This window comes from Diachasma alloeum, unplaced genomic scaffold (assembly GCF_001412515.2).
Source record: "Diachasma alloeum isolate Michigan unplaced genomic scaffold, Dall2.0 Dall_scaffold_00201, whole genome shotgun sequence".
In the NCBI taxonomy this organism is placed as follows: Eukaryota; Metazoa; Arthropoda; class Insecta; order Hymenoptera; family Braconidae; genus Diachasma; species Diachasma alloeum.
Window position 1 is genome coordinate 985,627 of NW_021680366.1, and position 22,251 is coordinate 1,007,877.

Sequence of the window (22,251 nt, forward strand, 5' to 3'; positions counted from 1 at the left end):
ATTTTCCGCATTTATTTTATCGATGTCTAGTTCCGGTTGCGGGTTTGAAATTTCGTCGGATGGATGAATACATATTTCTCCAATGATGGAGGGAAAGAAAAAAATTTTTTTGAATCTTTTTTCAAATTCACTTGACACCCTTAATGTACACTAGGGTAAATTGCCCAGTAGATGAACGTTTGTTTTTTAGCTATTGAAAAAAAAAATTGATCGAAAAAAAATCGAAAAAATTTTGTTATCCGAATCTCTTGTGAAAAATTACGATACCGTCACTTAAATTTTCTGAGGCGATTGCGTAATCGGTGAGTGAATTGTGAGTTCCGTAATTTTTACTGAACATTTCTCTCCGTGTATAGGGCAGTCTCCATCCACTGGGTAGTTTACCCTACTCTGTTAAAAAAAAATGAAATTTCATTGGAGAGTTGATTACTAATTTTCAATGCCACTGAATGCGATTTAAGGGGAAAAAATCATTAAATTTCAGGTTTTTGGAATTTTATGCGACATGAAGACGAGAATACCTTAATTTATTTGAATTTTCAATCTAATATGAATATACTGTGTCAAATTACATTAAATTTTCAGTGAAATCTGCAATTTCATGATTTTTTCCCCTTAAATCGCATTCAGTGTTGCTGTCCTGAAAATTCAAGAATATATTCACCAGAATTTCCTGGTTTTCTATTCATTTTGAAGGAAAAATGGAACGGAATTTTACAGTTCTGTTGGAGTTTCCCACAAAATTCTGAATTGTCGATGACAAGAGTTCTTGAAATTTCAGTGGAAATTGAACGTGATAACAATTTCCGGAATTTGGCACGGAAAATTCAGACGAGAATTCTTTCCGTCCAAATTTCAGTCAATAGAATTCCACCATTCGACTGTAATTTTATATAGTCAAGACTATAGAATTAAGACTTATAGAATTAAGACTATATAGAATTAAGAATTTAAGACTATATTTCATTCCTCGAGGGTCAAGATTCTATTTTTTCAATAGAATATATTCTCATTGAATGGTTGTTCTATAAAAAACACGAGAGAAATAAATGGTGGAATTCCTAATTCTTTTGGATTGTCGCACAGATTGTCCTCGCCCAGACAATCCCCCCAAATTCATAATGCACCACACCACCCAGACATTACAATACACATCTGTTATTCAAGTACTCAAACCTCCCTCTTTCTTCTCACACGTTTTTCCAAGGTAATTACTGAAAAACGACGCTGATAACGGTATTCCCAACGTATCCTGCAACGAAGCGCGCCCCTTCCCCGATGCAGACTGCGTGGGTAATCATGAATCATTCATAAAGACACAAAGATGACAGTAAAACACAATAGAATTATTAATTCTGGAGCGGGTGCAAGGAAAAAATCCCCGCGCTGGAAAATATAATGAAAAATTCTACCTCATTCTACCATTGTTGGGGATATTTTTTGAAAAAATCAAGAGCATCTTATCTTTTTGTTCGAATCATTCTGTAAAAACCATCTGTGGATACTTTGCAATACGGTTTTTACAAATTTTTCGAACTGTCCTTTTCTTTCTCTCCTTAATAAATGTGAAAATTCTATGTATTCTTTAAATTTTTTATTATACTGAAAATCTTCGATAGAAGAATCGATATCCATTGCCTTCCTCCTAATTGTATATTTCTCATTATCTCCTCACAATACATAGAAAAATAGAATAAAACATTCTAGTTCAGTTCTATCAGTTTTTGCTTTGATTTCTTGAGAAATTCAATAGATTTTGACTTCAATGAGAATCTCTACTTTAAAATCAGATCTAATTTCGATATGAATTCTTAAAATTTTCAACAATGTATTTTTCTTTTTTCCATCAAAAAAATTTGTGAAAAAAAAGTCAATTTTTGTATTTTTTTATGAACAGAAATTTTTACAAAAAAACTCAGAATATTTCTGACAGAAAAACACATCTATGGAATTTTGCTATCGAATAATATTTAAATGATTTTCTCTATTGATTCCCTGAATAATTTCTTATTGAATTTAATTTGCATTTATAAATCTATGATTTTTTTTATTCATTTGAATTCTTAAAGTTTTCTATTCTGTATTTTTTGCCTCTCATCAAAAGAATTTGAGAAGAAAAAATGAATTTGCCTTGTTTTTCTTTTATGACACGTACGAAACAATTTAAGTGAAAAACCTAGCATATTTGCTAAACAATTTTCTATTAGTTTTTGGCCGATTCAATTTAAATGTTCAACTCATTCTATACAACTCATTCTATTGAGACATTTTGTATAGAATTTCCTCGGCTCAAATTTTCCAAGTTTTTTGTTTAATTTTCTTGATGAAAAGAGAAGAAAAATATAACGAAAAATTTTGAAAATTCGAGCTGACGAAATTCTCCAGGAAATATCTCGGTAGAATAAGTTGCAGAGAAAAAATCAATTCTTTTGATTTTTTCTACAAAATATTTTCTATTCAACGCCCCAATAGAATCAGCCAAAAACTAATAGAAAAGTTCAATAGAAATTCAATATAATTGTCCACCGAATGCTCTAGAATTTTCAATTAAATTTGTTCGTGCGTGGAGTAACTTTTACAAAAAACGTCACAATATCGTTCCAAGAAAAACCAGTGTATTGAATTTTTCTACCCAATAATGTCGAAATAATTTCTCTATTGATCAGAACACGCGAGCGCGTTGTGAAATGTTCAACAAAATCCCCCTAATGATTTTCCATTGAATTTCTAATCCACGTCGAGTCGTTCGAATGACGTGGGGACAATAGTAAGCCCAGTAGAGGGCAATTTGTAAGTAAAGGGGAAAAAGTGAAATTATTTGAACGCTTGTTATCCCTCAGCTTCGAGAACTTTCTAAGGAGTGTTCGGCAGGTTGTGAGGCATATCGAGTGTCATTCTTCTAAAAGGCGTGAATAAGAGATGATGTCATGGTGTCGCTGCACCTTTTCTTTATTACTGGCCATAACATTCGTCAAGTGTTCGTACTTTATACACAGACGACCTCATTCAATGGGATAGTACGCACTTCCATACTTTATATTCAGCTGATGCACATGACCGAGCCCATTTTGTCTCTCCCTCAATTTCTTCCCATGATTTTTGAGTGCTGAGTGATTGGAGTGAATGACGATTTGTGGGTGATTTCACGTTTTTTATGGTCCTCCGGACATTGGCACTGAGAACTAACACGTGGTCGTGAATTCTTGGGGTGATTGAGATTCACGAGGGGTTCTGGTTCAGATCACTTTTCTATTGAGTAATCACATGCTCAATAGGCTTTATGGCCGTAGGAGTCAATTGTAAATGTTGCTTGTGAATGGAGCTCTGTCCATATTTATTGAATAGCTGGCCTATCGAGACGGAACTTTTTTTTCATGGGTAAACATCTTGTAGCTCTCCGCGGGGAAAAATCTGCAGGAAAAGTACCATTTGCCATTTTATGTTTTATTTCATGATCATCCAACTGCGATTACGGAATTAAATTTAACCTCACGCAACGATTAAGGTATATTACTAGAAAACACGGTTTTCTTAAGATTGTCCCATGTTTTTTTATAGATAATAATGTTTATAATAGTCCTCAGCTATTAAAAAATGCTAACGAGCTGTACTACACAGTTTAGGAGATGATAAATAATGAAATACGGGTTTGCAACCCGCGAGGCATACGGGAAACGGTAAAAATGAGTTGTTCGGAACGGTAACTAATTTATTCGTATTCAGGATTTTACCAGAAATCGATTTTATGCCTTAAAAATTAAGGTTTTCGAAAGTTTGAATAATTTTAATTTTTTATTTATAAAGAACGAATGCTTAAACAAATAATACTTCTGTGCTAAATGGAAATTGAATGACGCTGAATATTCACGATTTTTTTGTAAATTTTTCTCACGCAATTTAATTGACAAATTTACTGCAAAAGATATCCTTTTTTGGGATTTTTGCCGATTTTTTAAATTTATTTCACTTAATTATTCATGTGGAATTATGTCTACACGCGAGATGAAACTTTCCAAATGGTTTTGTTTTATTATTCATTTTATAATAAAACAAATAATTAAATTTTTTTAAAGTAGGAAAAAGTTTCATAAGAAAACGTAGCGAATAAAATATAAAATTCTATTGGATTCCTATTGAAAAATTCTGCAGATCATCTGCCTGTGTTTTTTCAATATTAAAATGTTCAATGGGCAATATTCTATAAAAAATCAATAGAATTCGATTTGTGTATACAACTCATTATATTAATACAAAAAACAAATTCCGCAAATTTCTTGAGCTTTTTGATTGACTCTTTTAATGGAAAGAGGAGGCAAATAAAGTAGAAAAACTTGAAACATGTATCCAGTAATTCCTATAGAAAATGTATCAATAACAAAAATTGTATAGAAAGAGAAAATTCTTCTGATTTTTGCAATAAAACACTTTCGATAGGATTTTCTATTGAAAAAGCGCGCAATGAAGCTGCGGAACTCTTTTATAGAATCCGTCAAAAAATAATACAATTTTCAATAAAAGTTCAATATAAATCCAATAGAATGTCCCATCAAACTCGCTATATTTTTCAATGAAATTTTGTCGTGTGTGAATGATAGCAGAAAAAAATTCTTGAGTAAATTTCTTTCCCAAGACGATAAGTTTTAGACAAAAATCAACACATGTTGAATTTTTCAATCAAATATCTATTAAAAACGTTCGACAAAATTGCATCATTTTCGATATAAATCGACGCAAAGAAAAATATAAATTCAATAGAATAAACTTATTCAAACTTATGCAAACTCAACTGATTGTTCTACTCTGTAACCAAAAGCAATACTTTCATCACAAATTCAAATGCATAAAAAACTGCAGCATCAGCTGAATTTGATTTCCCTCAACGAACAAAGAAATTCAATCCGCCGCGTCTCAGGTATGCCAGACACCCACCGCCATTCTTTCTTCATTCTAAAATTTCTCTCATTCCGACGAAATGCTAAAAATCACGAGCCTTAATCCCCTGGGTGGTAGAATAATCGGTAAGCCTTTATGCTGAAAGCCCACGTGCATGTACCATGGCCCCCATGGGCATCACCGTGGGTAAGCGCGTGCCGCTTCGCGTCATGGTCGTTAGCACCAGACAGCCTGGCAGCGCCTGGTATTTTCATTCTTGGAATAGCTGCATATTTCGCACAAGGCTCTCTTCTTCACATCTACAACCAATTTTGCTTATTTACATTTTCTGAGGAAGCTGCCTCCGGCCTCACACTAGCCCCATCAAAATCAAAACAAAATGACGGGAAGAAGAAGATGAGAAGGAGAAGACGAAATGGCTGGGAAAACATTCTGTGATGTACAATCACGAGTGAACAATAACTATGGAATCATGCATGATAATTTTTTTTATATTCATGAGACGAATTCTCGTGAAAATGCTGAAAAAATAAAATTTCTAGAACTTTCGGGGAAACTTGAGAGTCTTCAGCGGTAGTTGTTAGACAAATTACTCCCATTTCTGGAAAATTTAAAAATTTGGAAATCTAGAAAATCGAGAAATCAAAGACAATGAATGATGTAATAATTTATGTGTTTATTTAGGTAATTAATGTTTTATTTCGTGAAATCAGATGAATTGAAAATTATATCATTTACCTTAATTATTTATTTGAATTTGAACATTCCGAATGAGGAGGTCACAATATTCTAATTCGCTTATGATACTTTTGTCCCAAATAAATTCTTATTTTGTGTTTTTAATGAGCAGCCGCAACCCTAGTAGAAATTGTGAGAGGCTCGCGACATTGACTATTGCAGCGACATTCACGCACGGAGTCCGCTGCCGTACTCCGCGGCTCACGGACGAAAAAAATTTAACAGAAAAACCTATCGAATTCGGTAGAAAATTCTATTGAATTTCTATTGAACTGTTCTGTTAGTTTTTGGCCGATTCTATTGAAATGTTCAATAGGAAATATTCAGTAGAAAAAGTCAATAGAATTCAATTTTTCTATATAACTTATTCTATTGAGATATTTTTTATAGAATTTTCTCGGCTCAAATTTTCTAAGTTTTTTCGTTTGATTTTCTTGATGAGAAGAAGAGAAAAATAGAATGAAAAAAACTTAGAAAATTTGAGTCGAGCAAATTCTATAGAAAATATATGAAAAGAATAAGTTATATAGAAAAATCGAATTCTGTTAACTTTTTCTATTGATTTTTTCCTATTGACATGTCAATAGAATCAACAAAAAAATAATAGAAAGTTTAATAGAAATTCAATAGAATTTTCTAACGAATTCGATAGGTTTTTCTATTAAATTTTTTCGTGCGTGATAGGTCGCTCCTGAAACCATTTTTTCATTTTATCGATAATAATAATCATCAATTAGTTGCGAAAAATTATTATTTACCAAAAAATCGTTAGTCCTTCAATAATTGATTTGAATTAATACACATAATCTGAAACTTTCGAAACGTAATTTTTACGTTTTTTTCTGCTAATTATTATTGAATTTTTCTCTCCGCGTAGGAATTTTGAGAAATGTGTTGTTCTAAAAACTACTATAATTTTTTAGAGACTTTAATTGACAAAGTCCAATTTTTTTTCAATTGTTTCGGTTATCCAGACAATTATAATTAAAGAAAAACGACGCGCGACGGGATTTCCCTCATAGGGTGACCCAATCTAGGGTTAAGCAAGTATCGTCTCGGATATTCTCGTCTCGGTCCGTGAAACCGAGACGATACGAGACGAGGCCGAGTCGTATCTCTTCATGAAATCAAGACGATACGAGACGAGACCGAGACTAGTCTCGACATCGGGGGCAGCCCAACATTGCAACGTTTAATTTTTTTGCTTTTTTGCTTCTTGCACCTATAATTGAATCACAATTGATGATAAACGACATTGAATTATCGCAATAAGTCGCTGGCGAGCTGAGCGAGCAGTGAGTGAAACCTTCTATGGAACTAAATTTTCTGATGATCAAGAACAATTCAGTAGCGAAGTGGTAAAACCGTTTACGTCGACTCATCTCGCAGTTGAGTTTTTGAGCAATATTTCCAAATCTAAGGGAGATAACGAAATTTTCATAATTACGTTTGTTGTAGCTTTCAATCGGCTCTACAAAAAAGGTTATAATAAAAATTTTGCTATGTCCCTTAGGTTTCGAGATATTCTCTGAAAACTGGTCAACAGTCAAAATTGACTTGTACCGTTTTACGACTTCGCTACTGAATTATGATGAAATAAACAATTTCGATATTTTCAAATCGATAATTAGCCTACCTGAAGACGCAGAAAAATAAAAATAGAAAAGTTAGAACAGTGTAAAAAGATATTCTGAACTCAATGCCAGAGGAGAATTTGGGCTACGTTTAGAGCATGATATTTTATTTTTGAGTAATTAAATTAGAATGATGAGTTAAAATTTACATTTATATGACGGGATTTATTCTATATCTGTTTTGCAACTATTTTGATTCAAGCTTTGAACGTCTCCTCTATTTCATTTCGAACCAGTAGGGGACGTTTTACAACCTGGAAAAAAATTAGAAAGGCGACTTTTTGAGGAAGATTCATAAAATCATTCAATAGTGAAGAGGTTAAACTGTTTAAGTACCTTAGAACACCCATAAAATTTGAACCGTTTAATCTCGGCATTACAGAGTTGAAGAATTGGAATTTTCGGAGATTACGTTCGTTTTCATGAATAATTTATTGATAGTTTCCATCGTAAAAATAATTTTTTTCGAAATCATAATAAATTTGTCCATAATCAGAATTTTAACCATTTTTCAAGAGTTTGTTGAAAAAAGCGGGAATTTTAAGAAAAGAATAATTTTCCTTTTGTCATTGAAAATTTCTAGTGACGGAACTTGCAGAATTTGAGCCTAGGTATTTTTATACATAGGAATAATTCCAACAGAATCAAAAGAAGAAACAGAAAACTGAAATTTGATAATTTAAATTTGATCTCTTCGAAATGGTCTTTATTTCCAAACTTCACTGTTCACTCCTCATTAGAATAATTAAACCATTGAATTGTACTTCTACTAAATATCAGAGGCATTTCCACTGAAATTAAGTAGAAAATTCCTTATCCTCAAGACAACGGAAGATGCTCGAATGAAGTTTCTTAAATCAAGATTTCGTCTTGGAAACAAAAAACCGTTTCTTCTCTGTGCGATTCAACTTCCGTTGATTCTGTTTCTTATCACCCGAGTGAATGAGATAACGCAATTTTCGGTGTACTGTATCTAGTTGTATAAGGTCGATATCAAAATTTTTGTCTGTTGAGTCAGAAGTGTACAAATAAAAAATAGGGAGTGTACAGCGAGACAACTTTCTGAAAGTTTCTGTGATTTCCTAGAAAATGATGGAATGCTCCTCAGAGATTAAAAAATTCCATTTCCCTAATAATGTATAAAATTTCTAGATCTCCTGGGGAAATTTAAGAATGTTCAACGGTAGTTGTTAATCAAATTATTCCCATTTCTGGGAAATTTAGAAATCAAATACAATGAATGAACAACCCCAAGCGGCCGGGGTCACGCAATTCTAGAAAATGGAATGTTCCACAGGGGAAAAAAATGATGTGCCTAATGATTGAATTTTGGAAATTTCTAGAATTATCGAGACTCCTTGACAATTTCCCAACAAAGTCATTAGACAAACCGTTTTCTTTCGTTATGACAAATTTCCCTTGCAATCTTTACTATTTTCTGAAACCTCTTACTTACTTCAAAATTTGAGAATATTCATCAGTTTTCTGGAAAATTCTAAAACCTTTTCCAGAGTTCTAAAAAATTCGACAGTGTTTTTAAAAATCGAGAAAATTCTGCGGTAAGAAATGTAGAAAAAATTCCGAGATTTTCTAAAATATTCTCGAGAATTCGAAAGAGTCACAGACTCGTAGGGTAAAACTGACCACTAACAACAAATTAGTAATTTTTTTTTCTTTCCTTCAAATCAGGAACACTGAGTGTATTGAATTAAAAGTGGGTTTCAGGGTCATAACAGTCACAGAGGTTTTACAGACAAGAAGTGTCGTTGAACCGCAATTTGATCAGATTTGCTAATCACCTCAAACCACAAATGATTTTGAATTTTTGTTTTTGCTTCCATTCGGAAGCCCTGCGGTCCGTTTTGCCCTACCCTCCCCTACGTGATTCAACTGTAACTAACTGTAATTTAACGTCTTGATCTAATAACTATCGACATGCTTCTTTTTTTTTATCGTTATTTTACATCGCTTCGACCCGGTTAGGGTATACTGCGATGATGATCAAGACTTTAACTCTAGACTGGTCACCATGCGAGGGAATTGCCGCAACACGTCGTTTTATTCACCTTGCCATCGACTGGTTGACCGGAAAAATTTGAGAAAAATTGAATTCGTCAATTGAAGTATCTGGGAAATTCTAGTATTTTTTTTTCAATATTGTATCCTTAATTCTGGGAGAAAAAAAATTATTTCCAACAGGTGAACAATTTTCTCCCGTGTTAAATGAAATTGCCTGTTGCACGACGTTGCTGGGAACTCGCTAAACGCGCCCGGGAAGTGTAGAGTGGATTCGGCAACGCTGGAGCCTAAATAACACGGCGGCACTCTCCCGCGACGGTGACTGAAGTCGCATTTTCCTATTAGGTGACCAGCGCAGGGTTAAATGGTTAGATTCACCATTCTACCCGGCCAGGATTTGAACTCGGAACCTTTCGCATGTGAGGCAATGAACTTACCCACTGCGCCAAGCCACCGGGGTCAACATGCTTCTGAATTTTTGTAAATTCACAAAAAATACGATGATAAGTTAACATTTAATAAAAAAATAGCCTACGAGTATTAAATCGGTTGCGATAAAAGGCCAATCCTCAGTCGATGTTTGGCGAGCCGATATTGGGCCGATATTTGGCCTTCAATGGGAGCTCGGGGCCCGATGTTGGGCCGATATTTGGCCGCGTTGCATCTATCGGCAACCCCTGCTTGGGTAATACCATACGTTAAATATAATGTATATTTAACGAACTTCCGTATTAATAAAAGTAATCAATAATCTTCGAAATCAAATTCCTCCTCAGGCAAACAAGGTACCTCGCGTGCCGGAGGTATTGAACAGTCGGAGTGGAAAGTTTCGCATGGCCAATGCATTACCGCATATCTCGATTCGAAAATCCTAGGCTTTCAGAACCTTCCCTCCTCCCCCCTCCCCCACAAGAGAAATATTTTCTTTATATGAAGTCCTGCCCCCCCCCCCCCCTTCAAATCACTCCGGGAACTGGAGAACAATCAGAAGTTTGTATCCAAAACTCCCCCGCCGCCCTCTCCTATTAGCTACTTTTTGTAATTCCCATTCGTAATATCTCAACATGAAGAAGGCGCTAATGACTTTCTTATCACAGAATGCAGTAGGGAGAGAAACACAGAGAAAAATATTCAGTCAAAAATAGGGAACTCACAGTTCGCTCAACGATTACGGAATCGACTCAGAAAAATTACGTGACGGTATCGTAATTTTTCACAGGAGATTCAGATAAAAATTAAGGAACGCTCTGGAAAAATTCCGTGATTTTAGGCAAAAATTACGTGACAGTTTCGTAAAATTTCCTGCAACTACATTTCCCTCGGGAATTAGGGAAAAGATACGTAATTTTTATTGAATATTTCTCTCCGTGGTTCAAACAAAACCTTTTAAGAGCCAAAGTTCCTAATTCTATATAAAAGCTGTCATTGCATGGGAAAATACACTCGATTTCGAAGCAGTGACATTCGAGAACTCTAAGACTCGCTAGTATTCGTATAACATGGAACTCCTGAACATGAATGTTTTTCTCTTCGTTGTACTCGGCATCGTAGGCTCAGGTAAGCCGACCTATAGTATTTTAAATTACTAAAACTACAGGAGGTGCTATTGCCAAATTTTGAGGCTTCACACTGAAAAACCTAAGCGAAATTTACGGTTTGCTAATAGTAATGTAGACTCACCGGCAATATGATGTCTAGTAGCTGTTTCGGTTATGAAAATCGGAAGTTAGACTTCAAAAAGGCGTTTTTTATGGTCAAAATAAAAATGTAAATTTCGCTCAAAAAAAGCCTCTTCTACGTTTTACTACACTGGTAGAAATTTCGGCTGGCGGGACGATTTTGAGCGTCAGGGCGACGTTCGATGGGCGCACGCGCCCGTATCCATTGGACTCCACTCGCCCGGATCCACGCGGGCGCCGCGCGCGCCCGTGTCGTACTTACAAGGGCAGACAAGTTCTTAACCCTTAAGGGGTAACAGAACACCACCTTTTCCTAGAAATTTTCAAACAAATTTCCTGCTCAAAGTTATTCCTATTTTTTGAACCCAAAGCACATTGATCTTCATCATCGCTTCCTGGATATTAATGTGCTTGGATTTGTAAAAATATCGATAACTTACAGCAGGAAATTTGTTTAAAAATTTGGCAACTTAGCGACATTCTGTTATCTCTTAAGTGGTCGCAACTCTTCGCTGAACGTAGTTGGTTGCACGATAAGAGAATCCTCGCCCCCGGTATTTTACGATTTTGAGAAAAAAAAAGTTGAACAAAAAAAAATTATTCCACGTTCACGTTGCCCCAGAAATGCGGAAATAAAAAAAAAAAATTTTCACTCGCAGCCAAAGTGCCATATTTAGGCTTTTTTCGGGGGGAAAGTCGACTTTCGCCAAAATCGAATTTTCCCGCCGAGTGAACGTTGATTCTGTATTTTCTGGCTCGCCTAAAGCCACTGAGCCCCTCACTTGCCCCAGAAATGCAGAAATAATAGTACATTATGTCATCAGGTGATAAAAGTATTATCTGGCGAATGTGACTTTATAATCCGAGCCGAAGGCAAGGATTATAATCACATTCGTCAGATAATACTTTTATCGCCGTGTGACATACAATATTTTTCGTCGCTGGGCCTGAAAACCGTGATCTAACCGAGCAAAGCGAGGTTAGAATCGCGGATTTCTCGGGCCTAGTGACGAAATAGTATATTATGTCACCAGGTGATAAAAGTATTATCTGGCGAATGTGGCATTATCCGAGCCGAAGGTGAGGATTATAATCACATTCGCCAGATAATGCTTTTATCGCCGTGTGGCATACGATATTTTATGTCGTTGGGCCCGAAAACCGCGATCTAACCGAGCGAAGCGAGGTTAGAATCGCGCTTTTTTCGGGCCTAACGAAATAAAAAAATTTTTTTACACGAGGAACTGTACCGTCAATCCCGGGTGGTAGTCCTGTCAGTCTTTTTCATAAGTTGCTCTGGATTCATAGAAGGGTTTATGAAACAATAAGAAATTATTTGAACACATATCCGTAAACATTAATAGGATTTTTTTAAAAGAAGTGCGATTGAGCCTTTAAAATTTTGTAATCCAAGGCTTGGACCAAGCCTTGGCGCCCAGCATTGTTCAAGCCTTATGGACTTAGTCTGAAACGAGGTTATCATTTTGGGGCTGAAGGAGGGCTGATCCAAGGCTGAGCTCCAGCCTTGGTTGAGCATTTCCGAGCTTTGCTCCAGGGCTTGATGAGTCCTGTTTCTATCCTCAATTCCTACCTGGGCGTGCGCGAGCCAAAATTTCTACCAGGATTGCCCCTTCAAGGGATCCAAAAAATATTATTATTATCACTATAATGGTTATTAATTTTTCATTTATTTGAATATTGTTACATTGAAGTATATTTTTGCAGACGCAATAGATTCCGACTGGCCCTTTGAACTGCGGCAGTGGGTAAGTTCGTTGGTTCACATGCGCGAGTTCAAGAATTGATTCAAGTATATTTTATACTAAATTTAGATCTATTTTTTTTCATCTGAATAAGTGCATTTTTTTCGAAAATTTTTTCCAAAAACAAATCGTTCCCCAACCATTGTTGGCAAGCGATTTAGCCAAAAAACGCACTTATCCTAGTTTACCAATTCACTACAGAACTATAATTGTTATCTTTCGACAGAACTTTTTTGTTTCGAGTGTTTTCTTCTTCGAGATTATTCCACCCATATCGTTTAACCTTCCTTGAGGTGCTCATGGACTCGGGCATGGTTTATGGGAGCTCCGTGGGTGGTCTTCATCGCTGACAGACTATCCAGGATGCAATCGACTCTGCCTTCGAGTCTCAAGAACCCGGTACCGGTACTAGGCATTGTCTGATGCACAGAGGATACCATATCTGATGCACGAATGTTAATTTAATAGTTACTCCACCCGCATTCAACGCGCGGCATCATTGTGGGACGCGTGGGTGTTTGGTTAATTCAGTCATTTTACATATTATTTTTCTTTGTTATTGTTAATTGATTGTCTCGTGGCTATGATTTATGCGGCTGTTTCGTTTGTTTGATTTACATTAATTTGGTTTGTTGATGAGGAATTAATGAGTAGCGAAAATGACCACGAGGCGTGCAAACATAATTCCACTTCAGGTTTTATTTGTTTTTTCTCAGTTGTCGTTGATTTATTGTCGAGGTTTTCCTCTTATTTTCTAGACAGAAAAGCATTAATGGACTTTGATTTTTTGACGTGGATACGTCTATGGTTTCAATATGGGGGTCATTTTGGGAAACGGTTCTTATGCACAGCGCCGTCTATCGGAGTTCTAAAAAATTCTAGACATTTCGAGGTAATTCGAGAAGTTTCTTAAAATTTCTAGAAATAGAATTTCTAGAAATTTCAAGGAAATTAAGGGAGTTTCTAGGAAATTTGAGAACGAAAGAAAGACCATAGACGTATCCACGTACAATTACAGCTGTATCAAAGATGCAGCCACCTGCAATTTTTTATATATATTATGTTTGTCAATAGAAAATTTAACTTTTCAATGTTTCTGAACTGATGAAATTGCAGAATACACTGTTTTCAGCAATTTTTTCTTCTTCATTGAAAAAAATAGAGGAAAACTGGAGATTATGCTGAGAAATTTTTACAGGAAAAATATCAACAGAATAAATTTTATAGAACAGTTAAACTAATTAATTATTCTATATTCCATTGTTTTTTTAAAAGAAGAGCTGTACTTTTTTCAATAGAAATCGGTAAAGAACTAGTGAAATTTTGAATGTGATTTGCACATCACGTTTGACATTTTCTACTTCTAGTGTGGAGATTTTTTCACAGAGAAATCTAATAGAAAACCTAGGCCCATTAGCCTGAAAATTCCACTCGTTTTTCATCGATATTGTTCCACGGCTTTCGGTGTGTGTTTTTTAACAGAAAAGTTCAGAAGAAAATATTGTATCGAAATAATCAATTTCGATTGTTAGGATTTTTTATATAAAATTCCTCCATTCGTGGATTAAAATTCCTCCATTTTGATTGCGTAAATTTTTTAATGAGAGAAGAAAAAAAATATAGATAAGGAAATATTCAATGGCAACTATCTTAATAGACTGTTGAGTAAAATTGAAATTTAATGGAAAATTTAGTAGTCATTATGAGAAAAGCGATATTGAATTCGATTAAGGAAAGAAATTATTCAATGAAATTCCAAATTTCCAATTAACTGACAACTCACGGGTATATTTACGTGAATGTTCTTGATTTCTATTTATTTAAATTAAATAATTGAGCTGAAATATACATTTTCCATTAATACTTCCAATCAATTAATTAATTTTCAATGATAAAAATCCCGGAAATTTCACTTCAATTGCCACTTGATAAAAAAATCAACAAGTCTACCGGAAATTTCCGTCAAATAATAAAATAAATTGAACAGAAAAGTAAAAATCTATCGACTTTCTCCATTAAATATCGAATAAAATGAAGAAAATTCTCGGATTCATGCGAATTAGTGCGCAAAATCAATGCTCATTTTTGGGTGGTCTTGCCAAGAATTTCATGGACGAGCAACTTCTCGATATTAAGCCAAAAGAAATACTCAAGTGTCGGTGGTTAAGGGCGCGTAAAATGGTTTTTATTCTTCTTCTTCTCACGCTTCGTTACATTGTTCCTCCTCACAGCGATCCAGCTGCGTTGATTTTTCTCTGAAAAAAAAACCAATGACAAAAAAATGCGGAGAGATTTACAGACGTTCGGTGTGACGAACAAGCTGGCACTGTACACCAGACGAGAAATTGAGGATTGGCAAAAAATGATGAAAAATTTATGTCAAGTGTCTGGAAAAAGTGCCTCCGGTTCAATACGTCGATTCGACCGGTTTAGTTTAATATATGAGCCACTGTAACATCGGGATTGTTTCTATTAGTCGGCGGAGTATCAAAGACATAGTACAGATGTCCCGCGCGGATGTGTCTTGTGCAAATAGAAGATTATAATGTATGGTAACTCTCTCCACGATTCCATCGGGCCTTGATGCTCTGCGACAAATATTATTACAGTGGTGATAACGTAATTACGGTAGTTGGGGAGAATTGAGATAAGCGAGTGTTCTACAATCTTTCTCATCTTTTAGGAATGTATGCGGCGATGAGGGAATCATTTTTTTTGCTCCAGAATTCATTAATTTTTTTATAACAAAATTTTATGCTCAAACGTTTGCACGGAGAGAAATATTCAATAAAAATGACGTATCTTTTCCGTAATTCCGGAGCGAAATGTGGTTGTAAGAAATTTTACGGAATTATCCGGAAATTTTTCCAGAGCGTTGCGTAATTTTTATTTGAATCTCCTGGGAAAAATTACGATACCGTCACTTAAAGTAACTCTACCCTTACGGTAAATTCAAAGATTATTGAAAACTGCAAGAAAATTGCAGAAAACTCGATTAGATTCGGAATTCTGATTTTTTTCTCAATTTAATTATCGATTTGGTTTTCAAAGAAGGAATGTTTAAAAATCAGGATTTAACCCAATGTCTTATGTGAAAATCAACATTTCCATTGTTATCAAAGATAAAAATTTGAATTTTTTTCCATTAGATGTGAAAAAATCAAGAATTTTTTTTGACACCTCATAAAAAATAATTCACCGTTTTGCAAACAAGTTTTATTATTTATTTATAAAAGGGAAATGTTTGAAAAATTAGCAATATTTTGGGAAATTTAATTTAGATAATACTGATTGGGTATGAATTTTTTCAAATTTTTTCCATGCAATTTAGTTGAAAAATTTAAAAATTGAAAGAAGAAGGGTAGAGCTACTTCAAATTTTCTAAGTCGATTCTGTAATCGGTGAGCATATTGTGAGTTCTGTAATTTCTACTGAACATTTCTTTCCGTGTGATGAAAATATTATGATTACACGCGGAAAAATTTAATTAACGTGGATTTTTGCTTCCGAATGGAAGCACTGTAATCGTCCAATTTTTACATTCTCTAATTTTAATTGGAAATGATGCAGAATGGTCTGAAACGTAAAAATACGAACGTAAAAATTCCCAGTAGTCGATTTCAAGAAAATTGAGAAATTAAGGATGTTCATCCAAAATCGCAAGTATTCATGAAAAATTGTTTTTTTTTTCAATTGAGAGATGAACTTATTCCCTTTATCTTTATAAAAATTTCAATCCACCAACCCACGTTTATTACTTAGACATGGAGTGGACAAAATGCACCGAACGCGTGCGCTAACATGCGCTTATATGGGATAGAATCTTTCAAATATTTTCTCTTTTTTCTCAGGTACTCCAAATTTTTCTCTGGCCATTCGATTTAGAATAATTTTGCACATTACGTTCTATTTTTATTTCTGTTTTTAGAGTCTTCTAGTAGATGAATTATAAATTTCATCATAAATCCCAAAATCTTAAATTTCAAAAAATTTCTAACAGTGTAAAGTAATTCCCAAAAATCTGAAATTTCGCCAGATTATAGGTCCTAATGAGGACTAACTCTGTGCAAAATTCAACCTGATCGATCTAATAATTTTTGACAAAAAAGCGATTCGGTTTTAAATCGTTGTCCGCAAATATCTTCAAAACTAGTGGATCGATTTCGATTTTTTTCTCAAAATATTCGCTCCGCGCGCCTGCCCGATCTCTAAATAGAAAATTGTAATAAAGATTTTTATTTTTATTTAAAAGAAACATTTTTCTGGGTGTATTGACGAGGCTTCTTAACTATTAACATCATGACATTAGTTAACTATTCACGGATGGCGGTAATAGTTAAGAACTCTCATTAACAACAACTAAATCCCTCCATCTTTTTTATCAGCGTGCACTAGATTTTTCTCTGAATTTTTGTCATCCGGCCCTTTGAATTAAAAAATACCCCAGTCTCTGAATTGAATCAACATCCTGTCTCTAATGAAAATTATGATTTTCCTTCTGTTGTGGAGTATCCGTCGAATCTGACAGAGCCAGAGGACGAAACTTCGGCCCCACCGTCAGCAACAACGCCCAAGCCACCAGTGAAAATAACTTCAAGGCCCATCATTACCATTACCACCCAGAAAACTTACGATCGCCGTAACAATACTGCTATCTCGCAACAGCATGCCACTAATGGATTACAATCGATGCAAAGTGATCAGAAGTTCCAGACAAAGAAATCCACCGTTCCAACGCGTCAGTACAAACAGAAAGGTAAATTCAATCCTCCATTATAATTAATCAAGGACGTTTGTCCATTCCGCGCGAATTATTTTTTTAATATTCAGCACGAAAAAATATTGTTTAAATGAATAGAAAACTGTTTAAAATATTTTATTCGATCGAAACGCGCCATTTCTCCATCCCAAGACAATCGGAGCCAAAAGTTAGTCCCTATGGATTTCAGAAAAAAATCTAAATAACTTTATTTATTGCAGCCTCATAAATTATTGAGTTTTTCTATTCTCATGTGTTCTTGATGCAGGCAACAATAACTGTTTGAATTAAATAGAAAATGAGTTGTTAATTTTTATTTGAATCAAATAGAAAGGAATGCTTTCACAAAATTTCTTTTCATTTTTCGAGAAAAAAAAATTTGGAATTCTATTTTTCGCGTGATTTTTTCTCAGAAATCTGATTTCGTCGATCAAAATTGTCTCCGGTCACCCAAAATTAGAGAGTAGATTTTTTTTTAACCAAAAAGTCAACAACAATGATCACAAATTTAAACTTAAATTAAACTAAAGTTGAAAGCAACTACTGCAGGCATTAAAATACACTATCACATCAACATCACTACCTCATCAAGTTATTACCCACATTCTGAATCCTAGAAGCAATGCTTTGTGAAAATAATAAATGAAATAGTATTCCCGAATTTATTTCAATTATTCCTCTTCATCAAATGAATGTTCATCGATTATTCCAAATAGTCTTTTGGTAGATGAAAATTATTTCAAATAAATATTTCAGATAGGGCCGGTGACGCCAAGCTCGATTAGTTATTTAAATCTTTGGATTAAATTTCGTCCAATGTCAATATTACGAGTTAACGGGCCGTTGACTGCGGATTTATTCAACTGATCTTGGTGCAATCGACCCACAATAAGTCAAATACACAATTAATTAATTTAAAAGCATTAGTCATTCCATTTAAAAATATTGTTAAAATGAATAGAAAACTGTTGAATAAGTCTTTTCATTCGATTGAAATGCGTCATTTCTCAGGATACACTCGCTTGTGAATACGGATCATTAATTAAACTAACGTCGAAAGTAACCAGTACAGGTATTGAATTCCACTATCACATCAACGCCGCCACCTCATCAAGTTATTACCCACATACCGAATCTAATCCTAGAAGCAACGATGTTTGAGAATAATAAATGAAATAGTATTTCCTAATTTATTTCAATTATTTCTCCTCATCAAATGAATGCTCATCGATTATTCCAAATAGTTTTTTGGAAAATGGAAATTATTTGGAATAAATTTTCAGATGAGTCAAATAAACAATCACTTAATTCAAAATCTTTAATCATTAGTTTGAAAAATATTATTGAAAGAATAGAAAATTGTCAAATATGTCTTTTCATTCGATTGAAATGCATCGCTAATTAAAATAACGTAGAGGTGCCCAAATATCTTAATACACGTTTGAAATTCCAACAAATTTTCATTTTATTCAGACGTTTTTTAGTGTCTGAAAAATGTCTACAAAAAGTGTGTGAAATTCAGACATTCGTTTTTGCTGTGTAGAAAATTGTCAAAAATGTCTTTTCATTCGATTGAAATGCGTCATTTCTTAGTATACACTCACTTGTGAATACGCATCATTAATTAAACTAACGTTGAAAGTAACCAGTACAGGTATTAAATTCCACTATCACATCAACACCGTCACCTCATCAAGTTATTACCCACATACTGAATCCTAGAAGCAATGATTTTTCATTTCAACACAGTTCATAACTACGATCCGACCGGATAGCAAACCTCATTGCAGCAATCGTCATTTGTCGCCCTATTGAACTTTTATTATATTATTCCACGTGGTCTCAAGGTGTAGCGGAGATAATCGCCCACATGCATAAACTCATGTAATCGCCAAGCTACCACACTTTATTACAGATGGTGAACTTTATTAATTCACACTGGAAAATCAATTTGTCATAGTTACACAAGAGTAACGGAATCGCCTCAACAATTCACAAAAATCCGTTACGCCCACATAATAATGCACGTGGTGGGCTCATCAAGCTTTCTACCTTTCACCAATCATCCTCTCTTTATTGAATCGTACTTATGAAACGGTGAGATGATGAATTTTTGTGGAATTCGATCATGATGTAAGAACAGAATATTCGATGGGAGAAGGCTTCCATTTCGCGAATATTATGATAATTGTGACGTATTTCAATCGGAGGAATCACCTTTATTTGAGTTTTTTCTGCCCATTTCAATGGAATTATTTTAATCGTAATGAAACGAATGACAATCGATATTCATTCCAAATAGGGGATTATCGCATGTTGATAAATGCATTCTCTCTGCTTCCTAAGCAATGATTTCAAGAATTCAGTAGTGAAGTGGTAAACGGAGATAAGTCGACTCATCTCCCAGTTGAGTTTTTGAGGAATATTTCCGAATCTAAGGGAGATAGCGAAATTTTCGTAATTACATTTGTTGTAGCCCTCAATAGGCTCTACAAAAAAGGTTGTAACAAAAATTTTGCTATCTCCTTTAGATTCCAAGATATTGATTGAAAACTGGTCAATAGTCAAAATTGACTCATCTCCTTTTACCACTTCGCTACTGAATTCTTGGATATGAATTCTCACAGTTTGTCTTGGATTTCATTGTGAGGAATAAATAATAATGCAGCGGGAGAAGTCGGTAAATTTATGGTCGAGAATTTCTGCAGAAAAATGGAAAATTATGGACTTTATTTATACTACATATTGCTTTTAATATTAAAGATATTCTTCAGCAAAATTTGTGTACAAAACTATAGTAGAATTCTGTAGGCTTCTCAAGAAGCAATAAAAGTAGCAATTCAAAAGAATTCTTTAGAGAAAGTGCTAGCATTTTCTAATAATTTTTTGCATACGTGAAAAGCTTTAACACGAGCTATTTGAATAAACCCGTTTATTTGATTAAATTATTTTTCATCACTTGTGCGTAAAGTGAAATATGGAACGGAAATACGGAAATATATAGTTCTGTTTGATTTCTCCACGAAATTCTGAATTTTCAATGACAAGATTTCCTGAAATTTCAGTGAAACTTGGACACTATGAAAATTTCCGAAATGTGGCCCGGAAAATTCAGACGAAAATTTTTAATAGTGTACAGAGTATTCTCTACTTTTTTGTGCCCACTTCGGTACGTCTCATGCATTGGTGAGAAGGTACACTAATTTTCGAGAGATTTGCTTGCCTCGGACGACCGCCGGAGCCGCACGCCACCCGTGCGACGACTACTGTCGTTAATTAATTAAATAATTCATTGATTAATTATCTCGTATTCCTTGATTGAGCACTTACAAGTCCCTGATTGAGCATTTACTCACATAAGAACACGATTCCTCAAGTCAAAAAATTCTCACTTTATCGTGAAATACTCATGTTTAAGTCGTAAACACTTCACATAACTATTGCTCCACACGATTTCAGTAGCGAAGCGGTAAAACGGTTTAGGTCGAATTATCTCCGAATCTAAGGGAGCTGACGAAATTTTGCTAACGACATTTTTTATGGAGTAAATTGTGGGCTACAAAAAAGTTCATAACAAAAATGTTGCTATCTCCATTAGATTTCGAGATATTCATTGAAAACTGGCCAATAGTCAAAATCGACTCGAACCGTTTTACCGCATGGCTGCTGATTAGTCCTCAGGTTTTGTGATATTGGGTCGTTTCTCCTCTCGCTGTATAAATTCACCCATTAGCAATTACATACTTCATTTAAAAACTGGTCCACACTGCGTACCCCCGAGTCAACTTTCTCATGACTCCATCGCTCACGACAAAACATCGATTCATCAGCTCTGATCCCGATAGAAAGGTAGAGTAGAGGCTTCGTATAAGATACCTCTCTATAAGATACCGCACGCTCCGAGCGCTCGAGGCCTACCGCCACGAGCAATCATTCCTCGAGTTATTTTTGGGGAATGGATTTTCATGACTGAGTAAGTTTAATAGATGTTGCATGTACTCGACTTCTGTTCAAGACTATGCAATTTGATTTTGAATTTATTAATGATGTCATCATCGTTAATTGCATTAATTTGCAATCAATAATGCAAACTACATGAATTTATGAGAATACAGTAGAGGCTTCGTATAAGATACCTCGCGCTCCGAGCGCTCGAGGCCTACTCCCACTCTCGGCACTTTTATCGCCGCCCGAATGTTCATGTTCCGTGGGCTTCTTATAAGATACCTATGGCCCCGGTCATTTTTCAACGGGAAGAGAGTAGTTATAAGGTTCAAACGGTGTTAAGGGTCAAACGGGAGGGACGAACGAAGTAATCATGAGGGTCTAATGACCTTAAGGGGGGGTCACACCACTTTTTTCAAGTAATGGAAATATACATCGATTTTTTTTCACTTTTCCCATCGAAAAATCGTAATTTTTCGTCTGTGATTATTCTCCAGTCCACCAACAATTCCCCGACATCAGCTGCCATTCTATCACGTGGGGTTATGTTTAGAGAGAAAAGGGAACTCGGACGATACAAATTCAAAACATTAAACACATAAATTGATTAGCTATCGATATTCATTCAGTAAAATTGAAAATTTCATTGAATTCGGGCGCAACGAGCGAGGTATCTTATTTGAAATTCGCTGATCCCGATTTTTCTCCTCTCTATGGGCGCGCGTAGTGGGGGCATCGGGGTTCCCGAAATTCCACTCTCCTACTGTCCCTAAAGTATCTTATACGAAGCCTTTTCTGTACTTAGAAAATCATAAAACAAT

At 34.9% G+C, this 22,251-nt stretch overlaps 1 protein-coding gene across 1 annotated transcript in view; it reads left to right on the top strand.

Annotated features, from left to right (window-relative positions):
* Positions 1 to 22,251, top strand: part of LOC107035825 (sarcoplasmic reticulum histidine-rich calcium-binding protein) — a 52,859-nt gene that overhangs the window by 6,148 nt on the left and 24,460 nt on the right. Inside the window, exon 2 of the mRNA XM_015253419.1 lies at positions 17,236 to 17,482. Coding sequence (XP_015108905.1) covers positions 17,236 to 17,482 — 247 coding nt within the window. The remainder of the gene's footprint in view (positions 1 to 17,235; positions 17,483 to 22,251) is intronic.